The sequence below is a fragment of the Astatotilapia calliptera genome, chromosome 20, assembly GCF_964374335.1.
Source record: "Astatotilapia calliptera chromosome 20, fAstCal68.1, whole genome shotgun sequence".
NCBI lineage: Eukaryota > Metazoa > Chordata > Actinopteri > Cichliformes > Cichlidae > Astatotilapia > Astatotilapia calliptera.
The window spans coordinates 2,084,395-2,106,135 of NC_137441.1; the positions used below are offsets into that span (position 1 = coordinate 2,084,395).

The 21,741-nt window shown below is 43.5% G+C and overlaps 1 protein-coding gene across 2 annotated transcripts; it reads right to left on the minus strand.

Moving 5' to 3' along the window:
• Positions 1-2,534: 2,534 nt before the first annotated feature.
• Positions 2,535-21,736, minus strand: LOC113013297 (PHD finger protein 20-like). Of its 2 annotated transcripts, none has more exons than XM_026154095.2 (18): positions 21,217-21,736; positions 18,356-18,435; positions 17,230-17,401; positions 15,711-15,795; positions 14,563-14,636; positions 14,216-14,456; positions 14,001-14,090; positions 13,057-13,116; positions 11,470-11,656; positions 11,294-11,385; positions 11,089-11,199; positions 9,830-9,916; positions 9,608-9,750; positions 9,239-9,338; positions 8,629-8,824; positions 8,323-8,539; positions 6,461-6,716; positions 2,535-5,868 (listed from the first exon to the last, which is right to left on the minus strand). In XM_026154095.2, the coding sequence occupies exons 2-18, from the start codon at positions 18,433-18,435 to the stop codon at positions 5,732-5,734; spliced, it is 2,328 nt and encodes a 775-aa protein (XP_026009880.2). In that variant the 5' UTR covers positions 21,217-21,736; the 3' UTR covers positions 2,535-5,731. The 2 variants fall into 2 exon arrangements, with proteins under 2 accessions (XP_026009880.2, XP_026009879.2); XM_026154094.2 differs by having other exon boundaries at positions 11,089-11,202.
• Between the last annotated feature and the right edge of the window lie 5 nt (positions 21,737-21,741).

The following is a 21,741-nucleotide window of genomic DNA, read 5'->3' on the forward strand; positions in this document are numbered from 1 at the left end:
CGACCACTTTAAAGATTGTGGCACTGTGTTCACACACCTGAATGCTCTTGTACAGCACCTCTCTATCACAGAGGTGCTCCCAAATCCTGATAATCGGTTAATCAAACCAACTGGCCTGCTTAACTTTTATGGGAGCAGTAAGGGACTACTACATTTTGTACACACCTCTTGAGGAGTAAACAATGACACAGTGTAATATATCACGTGTTGTTCGTTTAAGGTTGGATTTACCTCATTTCAAGTCCTGAAATAGACACAATGCTTTTTATTATGTCCTGATATATTAAATGTTGTTACTCAAAGAGTGTACTTTCTGTTTCATGACTGTATGTAGAGACATTGGTTTGTTCTTCCTCTTACTGTAAATGTGTTAAAAAAGAATGAAATATTTAATAAACCTTAATAACACACCTGCAATGACTTTATGTTATATTACGATATATTTATGCCACACTATATTAACAAAAGTATTCGCTTGTCTGCCTTCACATATATGTGAACTTGAGTGACATCCCAATTTTAATGCATAGGGTCAAATATAATGTCGGACCACCCTTTGCAGCTATAGCAGCTTCAACTCTTCTAAGAAGGCTTTGTGCAGGTTTATTAGAGTTTTTGAACATTCTTCCACAAGCGCAGTTCCACACCAAACTCACTCATCCATGCCTTTGTGGACCTTGCTTTGTGCACAGTCCTGTTGGAACAGGAAATAATAATCAGTCTGAGACAAAACACAGGATTACATTTTATCTCTCTACCAACTTTGAGTTGGTAGTTTCTTCATTAATGTAGGAGTAATGGAGAGTTAACCAGTGAGGAAGCCAGATGGGATGTTCGGTTTTCTGGCAAGAAGAGAAACAAAATCCTGGCATTTAGTTTCAAACTGAAAAAACAAAAGAATGGTTTCTTTTTGTGCATGTTGTAAAAACAGATGAAATGAAACCAAATTAAAGTCCAAATTATTTCAGCAGCAGCTGAAAATCGTCCAGCACAATGAGATTAAGCTCAAATATTGGTCACCATGCAGAAACAAATGGATCAAAGACCTTAGTTCCTCTGAGCAGCTTTATCCACCAGGACTGTGTTTTTGCATTTATATTCTGATCAGCTGATCTGTCTTACAGGCTGTTGTCCTGGGTTTTTTGGAAATTGTGTGGAGATTACAGGCCTGTTTATCAGACTAATGATGCAATCCTTACTGTCCCAGCTCGTCTATAAAATCCTGGAAATACCATTTTTATGTTGCTGCTCAGTGGACTGTAGTGTGTAACACAGTCTGTGCCAACAGGAAATGTCCCGGTGGTCTGCGGACGCACAGTGAGACCATCTGGCTGACTGGACCTGAACACAACACTTTCTGTGTCACTGCACACACACTGACACATCTATCAAAGGACAGGTGTCTCAAAACTGTTGCTGTCCTGAATATTTTCACCATTTTTTCTCTCATTGTTAACATGAACATGAGTTAAGTGAAGATCATGGGATGGAAAGAACCATAAAATGTCATCCCGTCCCTTAATGATGAAATCCTGGTCAAATCTAGTAAACTAACTGCTGAAGATTGCAGGCCATTTATATCCCTTCTTCACTCGTAGGTATCAATGACGCTGGTTTGCTCTTGAGATCAGAGCATGACGGCACCGCATACTTCAACAGTGAAGAGCGGCAGATGATGGACGTCAGAGGTTTAAACGTGAGTTTTCTCTTCTCTGCTGAGGACTAATCTGTGACCTAAAGTCTGGATCAGCATAATCTGTAGATGCTGTTTGAGAGACGATCACACATTTAACAGTTTCCATCTTTTCATTTCTGTATGTTAATGGGTTTTTTCCATTCACTCACATTTTTTGTTTAATTTTCCAACCTTTTTATTCTTTATCATTATTACATTTTTGATTTCGCCTGGGAAAACCTCTCATTCAGATTAAAGCCTCTGATTTTAGGTTTAAACACAAAGAAAAACCCATCAGTGTCTCAGCGGGACAACAAAAACTGCATGAAACAAACAGGAATATGCTTTGGGTTAGGGAGTAACTCGTGCTCTGTGTGTTACCTTGTAAACATCTCGGGGTCAGTTATATTACATTTGAAATGATAAATATTTGCCAGTTTTATGGATAATTTTCATCTCATATTTGAAGACTGGATTTTAGATTATATTTGAAGCATAATCTCAGCTCTTCAGTAAGTATCAATCTTTTCTAATCCGTTCAATTCCAGTTAAAATAAAAAAGCTCTCCAAGCTGTTCTGTTTGTGTGATCTGTATAATTCCTTCGCCCAGCGTGACTCATTAATGCTGGGATACATGTGGCCTAAAAAGTCGTCTCAGTAATGCAAATTATATCTTTAAATAGCTGAAAAGCATCCAGATGTGCTCATTTGTTGAACTAAAAAGTTGATCATAGTAAATAAATCTTTAAAAATAACTCAAACCACAAACAGGAGTAATGAACACGTGGGCACGTATTCAATCTGGAAAGCACTGCGGTCTTTAAATCCAGACACTTGAATGTGATACAACCACACCGACTGGGATTTTATACCTTTATTCAAAGCTACAACTCCTCAGAAAAACACATTTCCTCGTGCTTTAAACAAGAGTATGAATATAAAAATGAAAACTTGGGACTGTATATGAAAGAAAGACGTAAATGCCTTAAACCTGCTTTCTGATGACCAGCAGAGGGCGGCGACTGTGGCTGTGAAAAGCTGTCTGATTGGATGAAATGTCTATGAGACGCTTCCTGATATTGCCAATCTCAGGAAGCGCTGTTCTGGTGACTTTATGTTATGTGTCCATCTTTTATATACAGTTCATGTGGTCTGAGTCAGACGCCCCTGCGGGCTGCGATACGTAACACAGCATCTTTAGCCGGCGTGGTAATAAAACTTTAAAAAACTGAAGAGAAGCAACAGGTTGGATTAAAGACACATCAGCGTTAAGCAGGTAAGTTTTTCAGAGTGTAACGAGACGCTGAAGGAAAAACTGAAAATAACATGAAATGAACTGTTTTCCTGGAAAGTTCCACTTTCAAGCCATTCTATCAAAATAAAATCTACAGCTATATACAGTTAGCTTCTTGTTCAAGAATATAAAACTTCATTCAGACATATGTACATTTTAAAGCTGCTGGGGTTTCTTAATCTAACAGTAGGCTGTTTGCTTTAATGGCAGACTGCACCAACAACAGCACCTGCAGTTTTCTCCATCTGATTCTGTGCAGGACAGTCTGGTTCAGAACTCATACATATAAAACTTATTATGAGCCAGCTGTTAAAAAATAAAAAGCCGGGGACATACTCTGCTTTTCCTTATTTCTGGGGCCAGCCGTGGAAGTTCATGTTTAACATGAAGAACAATTTGCTGTGAGCCCACATATCAGGCAGCTTTTTTTCTCTCCCTGGATCTGTATGATGTCACAGAAAGAGGATATTACTAATATGGTCATCTCAGGCACATAAGCCCCACCCACCTACTGTCCAAATCTTCTATTTAAGAGGAGCAACCAATTAGGAAAGAGTAGCCTTAAAGGCAGACGAGCTGAAACAGTTTCAAACAGAGCAGATAAATTATTAACTGTGAATTAAGCAAAGCTAACACTGAAGAGTCCAGAATAAAAAATGTATCATGCTGTTCACAACCCAAGATACTGTCTATTTGAACAAACAAATAAATGCAGAAAAGCAGATAAACGAGGACAGGAGGAGGGGAAGAAAACTGTTCCCTCAATGAGGCTTTTAACAGAGAAACACCAACAGGACGCCAAAGCTGACACTGTAATGACAGTCTGCCACCACAACCTCATCTGGGTGACCTCTCACAGCTCGAGCCAGCAGTGAATCATACCACGAATGGATGAATTCCTCCTGCAAAATGATTCCCAGAATTTCCCCGAATAACTTTCTAACAGAACTGAATGTGATCGGCTCTGCAGTTAGCTGTTTACATCCATTTAAACATGCGTGTTTTTAAACCCTGTTTTTCCACTGAAGACACTGAAAGTCTGGAAGCATTTCGTTTGTTGGACACTTGTAGTGAAAACAGCGCTCAGCAGAGGTGACCGGAAAGAGGTGAGAAACGACAGATTAGTACAAAGAGCTACTGTTTCTGTGCTCTTTATAAGTGGTTCACACCATTTGGTGTCGAGTTTTTGTGCTTTTAAAAGATATACTGTTTGATTCTGAATGAGTGAAAAATGCAGGAGCAGAATTTTTAGTTGTCTGAAACGGTTAAACTGACCGCATCAACTTCAAATTAGCAACTGAAACAGCTCGTGAAAGGAAAACCTCAGTATCTGTTAACCTGCGGCTGATTTTTCCATCTTCCTTCTGCCCGTCTGCTGGTGGCAGTGGGCTAAGTAGGTATTCCAGGCGTGGACTCCCTCTGCAATTTTCATGACCGGGCTCCTTTAGACGTGGAGGTGCAGCGACTACTCTGAGCTCCCTCGGGGACGCCACAGCCCCTCGTCCGCTCTACGGCTGAGCCCACACGTTCTTTCAGCTGCATGTATCTGTGACATCATTCCTTCAGTCAAAGACCAGGAACAAACCATGGCCCGTGGGACAGATCAAGGCCATTGCTCACCACTGAGTCCCCAGTAGGCTTTGCCTGGTTGTTGCTGCAGTCTGCACAGTGATGACCTCCTGCATCTTTGTTGACTGGTTCAGAGCTTTACGTACACGAAAACTGAACCATATTCAAGATTTGTATAACACCAGCCTAAACATGCCTCACTGTTCACAGTGTGGTACAAAGCCCGCTGCTCCATTCTGGGTTTAAATTATTACAGAAGACAAAAAAGCTTGGAATCAGTCCAATGCTGAGCAAAAACGCTGAAACCTGAAACTGCTGCAGAGTCCCACAGACGCTCACGAGTCGTCATAATCAGTCGTGGCTTTACACAAACGTGTAAACGTCTCTTCATGCTGGAAGTGACAAATAAACTAAAGGTGTTTGGCCTCACACTGGGCATAATGATTATTGATCAATGATTAATTAACCTGTGGTGCTGCCCCACCCCAGCGGTGATGACATCAGTCATCAGGAACCACACAACAATGAAGCAGTGACTTTCAAAATAAAAGTAAGGGGTATGTCCTGCAGTAAATTAGTCAGATTAAATATGTGTGGGTAGGAAAATAAGCTGCTTGAAGGGTATCCTTCCTGAGGAACACTGAAGCCGTTTTGTTGTTGCTCCACATCGCACTGATTCCTAACATTAAAAAAAAAAGGCAGTTAGTGGTCACCAACCCTTAAGAACCTCCTGGTCTCACCAGACTGTAAAACCCTCCAAGAGTCTTTCAAACAAACAATTATTAGTACTGGCAATATTAGTACAATTAGAAAATATACGATATCCAAATCCTTTGTGTGCGTTGTTACACTTCGATGCTGGCTGGCAGAAAAACAACGAGCTGATGGCAGACGACGCGTCCGTTCAGCCTCCACAGAGACAAACATCATCCCGTCCCGATGAGACGGATGACAGCTGATCAATGACCTAACTCGTCCTCGCCTGGTGCTCACACGGGCTCTCAAGTCCGGCTGGAGGCGTTTCAGGAACAGTCGCGTTGTATTAAAAAAACAAAAAAAACAAAACACCATCTTGTTGCAGAGCACCTTTTCTCCACCACAGGGGGGCGCTGTCCTGTAACTGCAGGGAAACAAACCACAGTCAACTCAGAGTTTCACGCTCTTTGTCTCGTCAGAGTTCAGAGGGAGGGCGGTCAGCGGCAGACCGACAGGCGCCTCACGGTGCACAGGTCACACAGCAGCCGTTTGATTCGCTGTTTGAGCTGCGGGAGGCGGGACAGAGGGTCAGGAGGCTCGAGCTCGCCGGAGTGGTCCAACCAGGACTCTAGAACTGAAGACAGAGAAGAGCGAGTTTTACGACCAGCAGCGAGCACATGTGGACACAAACTAACACCGAGGTGTAACTTAGGAGCACAGCACGACTCTGACGCCTCATCACGTCCAACCCAGCGTTGCTGTATCACGCTCAGGCACGCGCTGCTGTCAGTCACACAAGATACATGATGTACAGCAGTGAAGCGAGACCTCTCTAATCCCAATTAAATTAAAGGCCAAACATGCAATGAAGATGCGATAGATACTTTTTCACAATAATGTCAGGTCTAAATAATCAATACGGTGAAAGTGGAGCAGCAGGCAGGAACACGGCGATCAGGATGCATGAGCTTCACGACCCCTCCAAGTGAAGCGACGCAAAAACCGAACCTTCTCTCTTCTTCCTCCCACGCCTCAGTAATTATTCTCCTCCAGCTAGAATGGCTCTAACTCGCGGTGGATAATTACTTACTTGCTTCTTTCTCTAAATATTTCTCTCTGCTTTCGTAACCAGACGAAGCCACCGTGACTATTTTAATAACACTGAATGATGATTAATGTGGAGTGTTGTGTGCAACTCTGTCTTTTACATTCAACGTGTGCGTTACCGTCCAGCTCTCTCTCGATCACGTCCATCCTGGCGCTGATCTGCTGGTGCAGGGACTCGATGTGCTCCAGCAGGTTCAGCTGACACTCGGCCACCGACGCCGCGCGAGGCTCCGCTGCGCACGTCCGAGTGTGCGCCTGCTCGCCGCCGCCTGCGTGATTCTCTGTTTTTATGTTGTGCACATCTGTGAGTGCGGTGGCGTCTCTGTCTGCGGCGGTGTGAGCTGCGCTCCTGTTGACATCTTCAGGTTTTATTTCCTACACGGAGAGAATGACAGATGCTTTTAACAAACAGCAGCCAGAGACACACGAAGACTAATTCGTTTTTCAGTGAATTTGACAAACTTGGAGAGCAGGTTTGAATAACGACACTCTGCCAATGATGCTTGAAAATTCCCTTTTCTGGAGAAAATGCGGCCTACCCCTCGCCCCCACAGAACCCCAGGTCCTTGTTTCTGTTACATCACAGTGTTAAACCTCTTGCAGCTACAATACAAGCCGTGATGCTCAGAGTTGGTTAAACAGATAATAATGCTGGCTTTGGATTCTGAGTCCTGGAGTTTCTGCTGTATTTAAAAAGTTCAAAGAGATCAGCTGATTCTGAAGGGTCAGGTGGACATTTTTCAGTTTTTATCGCTTTTCATCTAATAGCCGAACTGAAATTAGAATATTATTAGATTACATCTCCAGTTTATATTTCAGTAACTTTACAATTTAATATGAAATTTAGGTTTTACAAGTCATGGCCTGCTTATTCTGTAATAAATAAATAATTATTTTCTTTTTTACAGGTGATCTCCTTAAGATTTAGATAAAAATTCAAAGACAGTTTACGGCCACAGCCTCTACTGCAGGAAAAAGACACCGGTGGCAACAGAGTCATGAGCCAATCACAGGAGGAGCGTACAATCCCTCCACAGGCTCACCTGTCGAAACCTTTTATTTCCGTGACCCTCTCTGGATGTAAGAATCTCTCTTACATCTCACATCTTGTCTTCTGGTCCACTTAAGTAAATTCACTGTGATCTGCTCGTTTCACTTATTGATTCTCCATCAATCGTTTATTTTTAGCTCCATTTCGTTGCTACTAATGATGTATTCTTTCTATTCTACAAGAATTCTACAACAGTTAAGAGAAATAAAACAATTCAGGATCAGAAACTGGTCTGAAAAACGACAAAGTCCCCATGAAATCAAACAGATGACAGGTTTTCATGATCTACCCGACGAGCCTTACGTTTGTAAAATCTCTGGCTGTGTGATTGTGCAGAGGAAGCCTGTTACAGCTTTTCTGTTGGTGTATCTTCACAGAGTATCCTCTGCAGCTCTCGCTCCCCCCCCCTCACACTCAGTAAAAGGTAAAAATAGTTCCACATTCACCAGAATGAGCTTCTAACTGGTCTTCACTGGTCTCATAGCAACAGCAGGAGCTTAGCGCTGCGAGCGTGAGGCGCTGCTTCTGCTCAAGGTCTCAGTGAGCCAGGCTTTGTTTTTTTTACTACACCTAAACCCCCCAACAGCTGAAGATTCACGCGTCTCAAATTCACAGCAGAGAAGAGCTTTGAGGAGACAGAAAAAGAGATTCATCGTCTTTGCTCAAAATAATCAGCTCTGATTTTATGATGTTCAGCCTTAATGCAGGAGTGAAATCCGAGCTTAGAGTTTATTGCTCATGTACGACTCATTCGGTCGTCCGTTTCCCCCCCATCAGTGTGAACAGCACAAATAAATGAAAATGTTTTGTGTCCTGTTACCTCGGGCAGTGGAGCGAGTTGGTGAGCACTTGTGAACGACTGTTTCGGCTTTCTGAGTAGGAAACGTGTGAACAGTTAAAAGGCTACACGAGTGTCTGCTGAGTCTCTACCTTCTCCTCGCCACTGCGCTCTTGCTTCACCGTCACCATCGGCCTCTCTTTCTCCTGCTCCTCTCCTTTTTCCCATGATGCTCCAGGCTTCTGATAGCAGTGCTCGCTGCTGACGTAGCAGACGGGCGGCTCTCCTCTCGGGCTGGACGTCAGTCTGTGCCTCTCCTCCTGCTTCCACGGTGACCTCCACAGCTGCTGGTCGGGGTGGGACGGCGAGCTGCGGGGAAAGACGGCCACAGTCAGACCGAGCTAACGTCTCTGCGGGCTCGAACAGATGAGCCGGGCCGCCGGAGCGATCGCACTCACCGCAGCAGGCTGATTTTGAGTTGCAGGGCGCTGAGGACCTGGCTGATGCCGTACGTGTGCGCCAGCAGGTGGCTGGTGTGTGAGATCTTGGAGGCGTTGACCTCCGAGTAGTTCTCCTTCACACACGACAGGCCAAACATGTGACCGGATTTCAACAAGTCGGGCTCAGACCGGAAACGCTGAGCACACCGCCAACCTGGACCAATGAGGATTACAGATGAAAACAAGATGAGAGGAGAAGCACGAGCACCACACAGGAACCCACAGAGAGCCAGCAGGTCTCTGAAAACGGCTTCAGCCTGAGCTGTGGAGCTCGTGTCGTCGAAGCCTCACACACTCACTGAGGTACAAACACACATAAGTCACATGTCCTTCTCCAACCAGTCAGAAAAGGTTACAATACAAACACACACTTTGACTTTCACCTAAACACAGAGAGCTATCCTACGACCACTCGACAAGGGGTCGAGGAACTTTCCCAGGCCTTTGCTGTAACATATAAAATGCAAGCTTTGAGTTTTATATTACACCAACTATCAAATAATCCACCTTTACCTGCTTTCTTTCACAGGCTCGGCACAGCAGTAAGTGCTCACAGTGTGAATCCTACCTGCGGTCTGTCTGCAGTAGTAGCAGATGTAGTTGTGTGGGACGTTGTCCTCGTATAAACCCATACAGGTCCCGTGCTGCCAGCACAGACACGACTCGCACTACAGACACACACAGAGAAAACACTGGGATCACGTCACAGCAGCATCACGAAACAATCCTGTGTTTCTGAGCATTCCTGACACAAAGGCCTTCAGTGACAAAACAAGTCCTAATAAAGACAAAATTTTCACATTGAACAGAACCTGATGGACATGAATGATGTAAAATATTTCCCATGATTCATTTCTCTCCTTTCAGACTTGTTTGTCAGTTCTGTGGATTCGTTTTAAAAGCAGCTACAGACAAATCATTCCTGTGTGTGTCTCACCTGGATCATGAAGTCATTCTCCTCGTCCACCTCGCACACACACCTCACCACCTCACACTCCTCCGTCTCCGTGCCAACAGGCCAGGAGGGCGTGTCTTCTCCACTCTCTGCTGTCAGCGTTGACCAATCGCTGCCATCGTCGGCTAAAAGTACAGAAACTCAGTTTTTGAATTTTTACATCGTATCAGTGTTTGTGATATTAATGTGTGTGTGTTTTCCCACCTTGCACGTGTGTGTTGTGATGTTCAGTTGAGAGCTTGAGAGTGATCGGAGGTCTGTCTGAGCTCTCATCGTCGCTGCTGCAGAAACCTGATGAGAAGAAGAGAGAAGCAACAAAATGATTGGACGCTCGGTGCTCGCATGGACGCTGTCAACCTTGTTCTGGTGCTCAGTAACTCACAGTAATGACAACAACTAATGAGAAGCAGCTGAAAAAGAGGAGTTTTAAATCACAAACAGGTGGTGAAGGTGCTTTAGCTTCGTCTGCAGCGTTTCCAACAAAACATAAATGTTTTTACTTTCCCGTTACACTCGTGTTTGTGAGCAGCCAAAACGCCCTCAACAGCAAATCTGAGCCAAACACGCTGCAGTTCATTTTCTGCAGTGTTACTAATGCGCAGGTTCACACTTCTGTCAGATGGGACTCTATTTAAATTTGAGGATGCAATAAGTGCAATAACAGATAAAATGTGAGTTGAAGATAAATAATAAATACAATTTTATTTATGTAGCACCTTTCTAGACAGAATCACAACGTGCTGCACATAAGATAACAAATAATAAAAATGTAAAACAGACAATATAAAACAGGCAGAAATTTTGAGTTGTTTTTTTAAAAACAACGACCGAGTCCACAGTCTTAATGTCTGAGGGAGAGAGTCCACAGTGGCTAAAAGCTCTGTGACCCTTAGTTCTCATCTTAGTCTGTTTTATAGTCCTGATCAGATGACCTCAGGGACCTGCTGGGGACATCGGGCTGTAGCGGATCGGAGATGTAAGCTAGTGCCAGTCCATGCAAGGCTCTAAATGTCAAGACCAGCATCTTAAAATATACTGAAAGTCAGCAGGAAGCCAGTGTAGCTGAAATGGATGGAGACTGCATGATCTCCCCGTGTTTGGGTGGGTCCTGTCTTCCTCAAAGTCCAAAGACATGCAGTTGTGGGGTTAGGTTAATTGGTGATGCTAAACTGGGCACAGGTGTGAATGTGAGTCTGAATAGTTGTTTGTCTCTGTCAGCCCTGCGACACACTGGTGACCTATGCAGGGTGTACCCTGCCTCTCGCCCTGTGGAAGCTGGGACAACCTGACCTCCCCCATGACTCTGACTTAGATAAGTGAAAGAAAATGGATGGTAAAATATGACACTTCTACAGCGAACTTCAAACTGTTAGATGAGAGCAGACCTCTGATTTTAGGCTCCAAATATCTTACAAACCTGTTAATCTCAGTTTAAGAAGGTCAACAGACACAATGAGTCTCACCCGTCTGACTTTTCCTCTTCTTCTTCTTCTTTTTCTTCTTCTTCAGTTTGATTCGCAGGAAGTTCTTCCTCTCCTTCTTATCCAGTCCTCCCGTTTTCTCCTTCTTGGCTTCTACTAACAGGCACACATGAGAGAAATGACACCAACGCTGCTGGTTGGCCTGGTTTTCTGCTCCTATGTGCTGATGTTGTGCTCTGCTCTGTACCTGTTCCCATGATGCCATGTTCTCCGCTGGTTGAGTTCTCACTCCTCCTGTCTGACACCAAGTCGCCACCCTCTGAAAAAGATCGCTTCCTCCTAAAAAAACCCAAAATAGCTCCAGTCAGCGTTAAACTCACCGCCCTCTGCTCACCGTATCTAATCCGTGGGACATAAAGCGACCTCACGGCCTCCTCCGCGCTGCTTTGCTCCTCCAGCTGCTGGTCGGTGTGGTAGTACTTGATGTGGTAGTGCAGCAGGCTCGCCTTCCTGAATGACTTAGTGCACCCGGGAGCAGGGCACTTGAAGGGGTTGTGGTCCAGCTCAATGGAGAGGATGGGTGGAGGCTGGTTCTTTATCACCCTGTACACTGAGAGGAGAGGACACACCGAGTGTTTCTAACTGCTGTGGGACTGGATTAGGAAACCTCAGCACTTTCATGCTTAGAAAGAAGAAGGGAGCAGCTGCACACTGATAATATGCCTTTGTATTGTAACCCCAAGCACGAAGAGAGGACAGGAAGCTACATTAAATGTCTGCTCAGAAGCACAATTTGTCAATTTAAGACGGCATCTAAAATTCCTCTGGAGCTGAAGAAAAACCACAGTTCCACAAAAGTTTGGATGCTGTGCAATGATTTGCAAATCTTATGAATTTTATTCACAATAAAGCAGAAAACAAGTTAAATATTTCAACTGAGACATTTTACCATTTCATTAAATGCTTCAGACAACAAAACGCTGGAGAAGTGAGTGACAGTAAGAAAGGACCAGCTGGAGGAACGTGTTGCACCTCATCTGGTTAATTAGCAGCAGGTCGGTATAAAGAGAGGCAGACGTTCTCAGAACTAAAGAGGTTCAGCAATCTGCAAAGAACTGTCTACAAACTGAACAATTTCACAATAATGTTTCTCAATGTGAGATTGTGAAGACTTTAAATGTCTCATCATCTACAATAAAATAAAATCATAAATTATTATTATAGATTATTTGGAGAAGTATCTGCGTGCGGATGGAGGCTGAAATTCAGCATCGATGCTCGTGATCTTCAGGCAGCAGGTTAAAGCTCCATCACGCAAACACGTCGCCACATCTAAACACGGTCAGAAACAACGTCGTCTTCTCTGAACCAAAACTCACAGAAAACTGTTCCGATGTCAGACAAATGTTTTAATGACTTTTGGAAAAAGAGAAGGGAGACCCTGTGGCTCAATATCAGCACTCAGTTTAAAAGCCTGCATCTCTGACTTCTACATCTTCTTCATGTTTCAGCACAACAATGCTAAAATCACATAAAGCATCGATTCCAACAGCACGGCTGAAAACATTTGGAGCATGGTGACACCAAAGAAGAGCCAGAACTGCTGAGCAGCTTTAACCTAAAAATGGGACAAGATTCCTCTTCCAAGAGTCCAGCTGCTGGTCTCCTTGGCTCGGAGATGTTTAAGACACAGAGGAAACATCACCCTGTACATGTTCTCTTGAGAGGCGTCGCTTCCATCAAATTTTCTCAATTAAAACATTTGATATCCTTTCATGTTCAATCTGTTCCCGCCCCATTACAAGTGTGGATTGAGCAGCCGACAGTCTTTATCTGTCCTACTTTTTTCATTAGACAAAAAAAACAACTTTTAAACTCTAAACTTTTGTCCCCAAAGTTTGATTCTGTTCATCTGGTCGTAGCAGTCCTGGGATTTACTTACCTGGATGATTGAGCATGCATCGAGACGTTCTAACCTTTTGTGTTTATGTGGAGGACTGAGGGACTTACATGGTTCTCTGCTGAACTTGTGTGTGGTGGGAAGGTGAGCCTGACGCTCCAGCAGGACATCTGAAACAAAGATTAAATAAAACAAACAGGTCAAGTACGTTACAGAAGCATAACCACTTACTGATCCAAATAAGAGAAGCACCTGCGAACAAAGTTAAACTGTGTTTCATCTGTTAAGAACTGGATTTTCTCACATTCACCGTGGTTTTATCCTCGGGTTGGCTTGAACGTTCTTACCGGTCAAAATTAAGATTTTACTTTATTATATGCTCACATACACTAGCACTATGTACTCAAAGTACACCTGTATAATATTCTACAGCACATTAGTCACGTTCAATGTGTGACACAAAATAATTAATATTTAAGTCAAAATTAACATTTTATCTTCACTTTGGAGTAGAGGTCGTCTTTAAGCTGGACAGAAATAGTGATTTGACTGGTATGAAAAACATGTCCCAGTTTTGTCCATCTCACCCAGGTCTAATAAGAACTATGTCTGCTGTCCTCCTGAGTGAGACAGTCCCCACAGACATCGTCTTAAAGCTAAGAGAACCATGTAAAATGTGCACATGTTCTGTGGAGTTCTCATGTTTGGACCAATACACGCATGTCTAAAGTCCTCCTCTGTCGACTTCAGGCACCATCAGTGAGTCTGCTGCTGTAGGATTTGCTGGTGCAGAGCCGCCGGTGTCGTCTGTTGATATTCTGGATGAGACTTGCAGCCCCCTGCCCCAGTTGTGGCTTTTCTAATGCAGACATATTTAGAAAAGCTTATAAAAGCCTAAGTTGTTGTTAGAAGCTGAAGGTTTTCAGGTTTCATTTCGGCAAACAGGACCTCACTTTTTCGTGCATACTCAACCCGGACTACAAGTGGAAACCAGAAACCCTTTATGTATTCTCCATATTCCTGTGCAGATATCTGTTTACAGAGATAAGTGTACCTCTGTCTATGTGGGCAGGGTTAAGTGCTGCTGCTGCTGGGGGGGTGGAGTTAGCTGTGATTGGCTGATTCTGAGTTCCACTGCTTCTGCCTGGAAGAGAGACAGACCATTGTTAACCATTTTAATTTGCTCCTGCTGACGAGCTGCAGAGCCTCCAAACATCTGGACAGATCTACAGTGTGCGGGCGCTTGGGGTCAGAGGTCATCTTACTTACTGTCATCTGTTTTCTTCTTGGCAGGTGGATTTGAGGATGAAGGTTCTGCCTTCCTCTTCCTGTCCTCCTCCCTCTCCAAAGCTGCATCGGTCTCTTCTGTTGTCACCTTCTCATCTGCCTCCTCTTCCTCCTTTTTCTCCTCCTCCTCTTCTTCTTCCTGTCCTTCTCCTCCTTCCTCCTCCTCACTCTCACCCTCCTCCCATCCCTCGCTTCCCACAGCACTTTTCTCAGATCTGGATTTCTAAGAACGACAAACAAACAAAAACAAACACATTAAGGATCAAAGACGTTGTGATTGTGTGAAACACTGAGTAGACGAGGACCAATTAGAGAGAAGCATTTCTTACTTCCTGGAAAGGTTTGACTTTGGTGGGCTTCACAGTCCGAACCACGCCATCATAGAATCGCACTGTGTAGGAGTCTGACACAGGAAAACACAAACACCAGGTTTAGATCAATCATGTTCCAAAAACAGCCGATTCGCTTCAGTAACAACAGGAACGCAGCACAAACAACCCAAAGACGGACAGCGGGAGTCAAACAGCATGAAGGGAGGACATAAAAGACGCCCATCCATTCACTGAGCTTATCTGGGTCAGAGCCGACCGAACCACTTCAACCGGCACCTTTTGATGCAAAGGAGCACGGCTGTGCTCTGAGCTCTGTCTGAAGGGAGAGCCCAATTTTTGCCACTTGAATGCACAATCTTATTTTCTGGTAACTACCCACAGCTCGGGGTCACATATGAGAGAGGGAATGTAGATCAACCAGTAAATTGACAGCTTCGCCTTCAAGCTCAGCTCCCTCTTCACAACAGACTGGTCCAGCTGCACCAGCCCTTCTGTCAATCTCCTGCTTCAATCTCCACCTAAGTGCCTCCAACAAAGCCCAGAGATAGCTCACCTCTCCCACCTGAGGCAGCAACTCGACTCCAAACCAGAGTTTTTAGTATGAATAAATCAGGATTTATTTGACTTTTCTTTAATGAAACGCTTTTAACAGTCCAATGTATCAGCTTCAACTGTAAAAATAATGTAAGCTGCATTATACCATTAATATCATTGAATCAGGAAAAGCACTCAGGATTAGCTGACTTATATTGTAGAGTAACTTAGTGTAATTAATGAACCCACACACAATCCTAGCTCCATACTAGTCAAGTTACTGGAACAAGAAGCACAGAGGGGTGGGCTGAAATTTTGGGCCTCTCACCTCATTTTTTTCCCAGTATTATTAAGACCGCCTTACTTCTTAAGTGCAGAAGCAAGCTAAATCTGAATCGTTACGATATAAACTATGAAAGAAAACATATGCATGGGTCCATTGAATAGCCAAAAGTTAGTGAGGGGTGCAGATGGTAGGTGCTTAGTGATTTATCAGACAACCTTGTGATAAACAGCTGCACTGACCTTCCCCCCCCAAAAATCAGTAAATCAACCAGCAGTAGAATACAGTAGAAAAACAGCAGAGGTAAAAGGTCACAGCTGAACCTCACCGTCCTTGTTGACGCGGAGGATTTTGGCCGGGTAGAAACGACAGTCGGTCCAACAGGCCAGAACCTTTGAGCCTGAAACAAACGTCTGAGTCGCAGAGAAAACATCTGTTAGCTTACGCAGTCAACATTCTCCTAGCTTCAACTTATTATTGTCATAATCTTTCTAGTCTTCTTGACCAACATTATTAAAACACACTAGGGCTGCCACAAACGATTATTTTGATAGTCGACTAGTTAGATCATCATCCATTGGCTGTAAAACGTACAGCTTATTGCACCAGGATGCATCTGCTATTATATAACTATCATTAGCTTACAGCTTTAAGCTTTTAAGGTCTGTGCTAACTAAAGACAAGATGATAGTTTATTAAACTTTTAATGAATTTTGCAGATTGTCTCGATGGAGTTTAATAAACTCAGCCGTCTGCTCCTTGCCATCTAAAATATAACAGGTAGTGAAGGGAGTCTGGTGTTTTACGCCGGCTCTAGTGAGCCTAGAACCCTCCAGCTATCGAGCGGGTGGGTAGCAGAAGTCTCCGAAAACGTCGGGGCACTTTTACAAATTTGTGATGTCTTCATAAACCGAGCAGACATTTGAAGTTTGCAAAGCTACATTCTCGCCTAAAAATGTGTTAAAAGTTTATTTTGTGACCCAGAAAGAGTAATATTAAAACTATGTAGCTGCTGCCATTGTTGGAAACAGGAATTGGCTGGGTCGCGCTATGAATTCTGGGATCATTTGGGCCACGAAGGATACATCCGACTCATCCTTCAAATTCGGGGAAAAGTAGGACGCATTTGGAGAAATCTTCAAATTTGGAAAGCCTTCGTCGCGTCGCTGTAACGTAATCAAACGCTGCCTCCTAACGATGCAGCCCGTAAATTTGGACAACAGCTATGATACTGGAGACAGCTTCTTCTTCTTCTTCGGGGTTTAATGGCAGCTGGCATCTTTGTACATGCAGTGCTGCCACCTTCTGTTTCAGTCCGCTATTACACTCTTAAATCCTAATATTTATTCCTGCGTCTTTCTGGATCTTACAAAGCTTCAAACGACGCGTTGACTATTAAATTTGTCATCGAAATTTTTGATAGTCGACATAATCGTGACTAGTCGACTAATCGTGGCAGCCCTAAAACACACACCCAGTTTCTGCTGCTCTGTCCACAGCAGCTGCTTCACTGTCAGTCTGTATTATGAGCCTAACCTCCTCAAATGTATTTAAAATGACAGCCTCATCGTCTGTCCACGTCCTGACTGATGGTGGGGTAAATGATAACAGAAATATATTGTGGATACGATGAATCAAGTTGTAGTAGAGGCTCTGATATTTTCACATTTACTTCAAATGCAGACTATCTAGGATTTATATGCAGGAATTAAATATATTATTTCAGTTCATGCATCTTAGAAAAATAAAATCTTATTCAGTATCAGCATCCCTGCCATGACACTGATACTGATGTTTTAAAAACTATTTAAAAAGAAACATCTGTGTACGTCTAACATGTTCTATACCGGCTGTGATCGCGTTGGATTCAGGCCCTGCCTCCTCAGGCTGACTCGCTCCTTCGGCCGCAGGTACGGTGAGTTCCACTGAAACCACTCGTCATGGCGACGGCTCCACTGCAGGTAGTGGATCAGGACCCGCTCTTTGTCATAATCAATCTTCTCAATGGTGGCCGTGTACCTAAAAGAAGGACAAACTTTTAGTACACCATTAAATTTGAAGTATGTTCTCCCAAAAATCTTTATCATTTCCACATTCAAAATTAGCTTTTGTTTAGCTACAAATTCGAGGATATTTACGCACCACAGGAAAGGTTGGGCTTTTTGAATTCACACATGAGCACAGCTGGTTGCATATCTTTAAGGCAATGAGTCAGTGTTACTTCATTTAATATAAGTCTGTTCCTTTTGCTTTTTTTGTTGTTATTTGGTGGATTAAAAATCATAACAAAGTTAAATACTTTATTAAAATCCTGGAAAAAAAATCATCACCAGTATCTGAAAGTTTCCTGTATGTTGGCTGAACTGCTGTGGGAACTTAAATGAATCATCCACTCATCGGATTTCCACAGACCAGACTCATAACAAAGCGACTATTAAGAAGTCGCTAACCCACACTTTACTTTAAAAGCTTGAATGAGTGGTACATCATAACAGCAGAAGCTCAGTAAAACAAACAATTAATTTTTGGTATTTTGAGTGTGTTAGTGCAAAGAGGGTGGACATGAGTGTCGGGGTGATTTGTGACAGAAGGAGAGCAGCAATAGTGAAAGGGAAGGTTTAAAAGATTGTAGTGAGGCCCATTGTGATGTTTGGTTGTACAGGAGGCAGAGCTGAAGATGTTCAGATGTTGACTAGGAGTGAGCAGGATGAACAGGATTAGAAATTAGTGCATCAGAGGGAGGGCTCAGAGTCAGAGAGGAAAGGCTGAGGTGGTTATGATGTGTGTAGGAGAGTGAGAGTGGATATCTTGGGCAAAGGCTGTTGAATATGGAGCTGGTAGTTGGAGTAACAGAGGAGGACACAGTGAGATGGAGGCAGATCATCTGCTGTGACGACCCCTAAGGGAAAGAATAAGTGTGTGTGTGTGTGTGTGTGTGTGTGTGTGGAAGGTGGTGGGGAGGAGTCTTCTGACCAGTTCTTGTGGTGGTCTCGAGCTTCTAGTTTGGCTCCGACTTCAAATGTGATGCCTGATCGGTCCGGAGGTGTCTTCATCTGGTACAAAAACACAGGAAGTGTTGATGTGAGCATTTTCTGTCATTTTACTGTGGAGAGTTTATTTGACAGTTCAATATTTTTGAGCCATTTTCTTTTGTTTTGATGGAGCACAGCGGTTATCCTCAATGTTGGATATACAGTGGGGCAAAAAAGTATTTAGTCAGCCACCGATTGTGCAAGTTCCCCCACCTAAAATGATGACAGAGGTCAGTAATTTGCACCAGAGGTACACTTCAACTGTGAGAGACAGAATGTGAAAAAAAATCCATGAATCCACATGGTAGGATTTGTAAAGAATTTATTCGTAAATCAGGGTGGAAAATAAGTATTTGGTCAATAACAAAAATACAACTCAATACTTTGTAACATAACCTTTGTTGGCAATAACAGAGGTCAAACGTTTACTATAGGTCTTTACCAGGTTTGCACACACAGTAGCTGGTATTTTGGCCCATTCCTCCATGCAGATCTTCTCGAGAGCAGTGATGTTTTGGGGCTGTCGCCGAGCAACACGGACTTTCAACTCCCGCCACAGATTTTCTATGGGGTTGAGGTCTGGAGACTGGCTAGGCCACTCCAGGACTTTCAAATGCTTCTTACGGAGCCACTCCTTTGTTGCCCGGGCGGTGTGTTTTGGATCATTGTCATGTTGGAAGACCCAGCCTCGTTTCCTCTTCAAAGTTCTCACTGATGGAAGGAGGTTTTGGCTCAAAATCTCACGATACATGGCCCCATTCATTCTGTCCTTAACACGGATCAGTCGTCCTGTCCCCTTGGCAGAAAAACAGCCCCATAGCATGATGTTTCCACCCCCATGCTTCACAGTAGGTATGGTGTTCTTGGGATGCAACTCAGTATTCTTCTTCCTCCAAACACGACGAGTTGAGTTTATACCAAAAAGTTCTACTTTGGTTTCATCTGACCACATGACATTCTCCCAATCCTCTGCTGTATCATCCATGTGCTCTCTGGCAAACTTCAGACGGGCCTGGACATGCACTGGCTTCAGCAGCGGAACACGTCTGGCACTGCGGGATTTGATTCCCTGCCGTTGTAGTGTGTTACTGATGGTGACCTTTGTTACTTTGGTCCCAGCTCTCTGCAGGTCATTCACCAGGTCCCCCCGTGTGGTTCTGGGATCTTTGCTCACCGTTCTCATGATCATTTTGACCCCACGGGATGAGATCTTGCGTGGAGCCCCAGATCGAGGGAGATTATCAGTGGTCTTGTATGTCTTCCATTTTCTGATGATTGCTCCCACAGTTGATTTTTTCACACCAAGCTGCTTGCCTATTGTCGATTCACTCTTCCCAGTCTGGTGCAGGTCTACAATACTTTTCCTGGTGTCCTTCGAAAGCTCTTTGGTCTTGGCCATGGCGGAGTTTGGAGTCTGACTGTTTGAGGCTGTGGACAGGTGTCTTTTATACAGATGATGAGTTCAAACAGGTGCCATTCATACAGGTAACGAGTGGGGGACAGAAAAGCTTCTTACAGAAGACGTTACAGGTCTGTGAGAGCCAGAGATTTTCCTTGTTTGAGGTGACCAAATACTTATTTTCCACCCTAATTTACGAATAAATTCTTTACAAATCCTACCATGTGGATTCATGGATTTTTTTTTCACATTCTGTCTCTCACAGTTGAAGTGTACCTCTGGTGCAAATTACTGACCTCTGTCATCATTTTAAGTGGGGGAACTTGCACAATCGGTGGCTGACTAAATACTTTTTTGCCCCACTGTAAATATTCTATTTGCTATGTTTCATTATTTGTGGAACAACAAGTGTAAACGGACAAGGTGAATAAAAACTCAAAGGCGGTCCATTCTAATAACTTATAAACAGAGTATAGGTTGAACTAAGCAAATTCCTAAATAAACTCAAACTCTAGATATGTCAAAGATTTATTTTCTTTACAGTTTCCCCCCCATATTGTATTTATTACCTTAACAAATAAATGTTTGAATTTTCTTTTTTCTTCTATTTTTGCAAACTATTGTTGTAAGTTAAAAAAAATAAATAAGCAACAACACACAAAGGTCAAAGGTCGCGAACGCTACTGTACGTCACGTTGCGTGATGACGGCATACATATGATGACGTTGCGCCCGTCTCTGATAACGGTTGCAGCCCAACTTTTTTAGTGTAGTTATTATCAGCTTTCCACGGGTGCAGTCTGAATTTCGACTGAACAAATGTGCGAATGTTAAACTCGAACAGTTTGTAATGAATGAAACAGACATTTTTTGACTTTCCGCTTGATATTCCTTAGCTTTCTTAGTAGAAGATAATTGGTCTTGAAGACTCCTAAGGACGCCTACTCTAGATTTTATTGGCTGTCTCGGTCGTCAGTCGCTCTAAATGTCCCTCCCCTGTCTAGCTTAACAGATATTTGACAGCGGCTAAGATGCTAATGCTATCAATGTTAGCTCTAAATATTAGCACAGAATGACACCGGACGAAGCGGAAAGTGCTTTAAAAGAACACTTCAGTAAAAGACACCAGCGTAAGAGAAGATACAGTCGCATGTTTAAAGCTGTCCTCTGAGCTGGTGCAGTTCAGCGGAGTTGGATCGGCTCTCCATTGACTGTGAATACAGAAGCTAACACAGCTAACAGTTCGCTGCTGCTGAAGCAGCTTAGGCTGACAAGTCTCACTGACCGCTGCGAGCAGCCGCAGGCCTCCTGTCGGCCAGCGGAATATTTAATAAAATGTCTCTGCACTTTAATTACAAACATGAGCGTGGAATATGTAAACGAGAAACATAAAAGCTTGTTTACCTCTGACGTTACTTGTTCTCTGCACTCCTCATACTGTGATGACTATAGAGCGCATGCGCGAAGGGGGCCGAGTTTCTGGCAGGGATGGGACGCTTGAAAAGCGTTTCTTCGCTGTGTCGAGCCTCCGACGCGATGTTTCAAAATACTGCACCGAACACAAAGATCACATGACCACGAATAAACGAGGCTTTGGTGCCCCAGTTCCGACAGGTGGTGTACCTGCTGCTTCCGGGCACTGCGAGGCGTCAGGATTCACATTTTTTTTAATGAGCCAGAGTCATTTGTAATTACTGAATTAATGTTTTTGTATTTATGACACGCGCATGTGTAACAGAAAACAAGGCCCTCTCTCTCTTTATTATTTTCTTTGTGGTTAATGGAGACCGATATTATCTAATTACTTAAACACGGGAATCCACAGAGAAAGAGACGTCGGCGCTCTGTAAACTCATTAAAGTATCTCAGTAAAAAACCTCCTTTCTGCTTTCAAGGAGAAATAAAACAGACAGAAATGTTCGACTCTGA

Excerpts from the sequence above, each read along its gene's own strand:
- LOC113013297 (XM_026154094.2), bottom strand. The coding sequence starts at position 18,435 with ATGAAGACACCTCCGGACCGATCAGGCATCACATTTGAAGTCGGAGCC. Across the intron at positions 8,825-9,238 it reads CTACTGCAGACAGACCGCAG|GTTGGCGGTGTGCTCAGCGT; the intron begins GTAGGATTCACA and ends TCATTGGTCCAG. Across the intron at positions 6,717-8,322 it reads AGCGCAGTGGCGAGGAGAAG|GAAATAAAACCTGAAGATGT; the intron begins GTAGAGACTCAG and ends CTCTCCGTGTAG.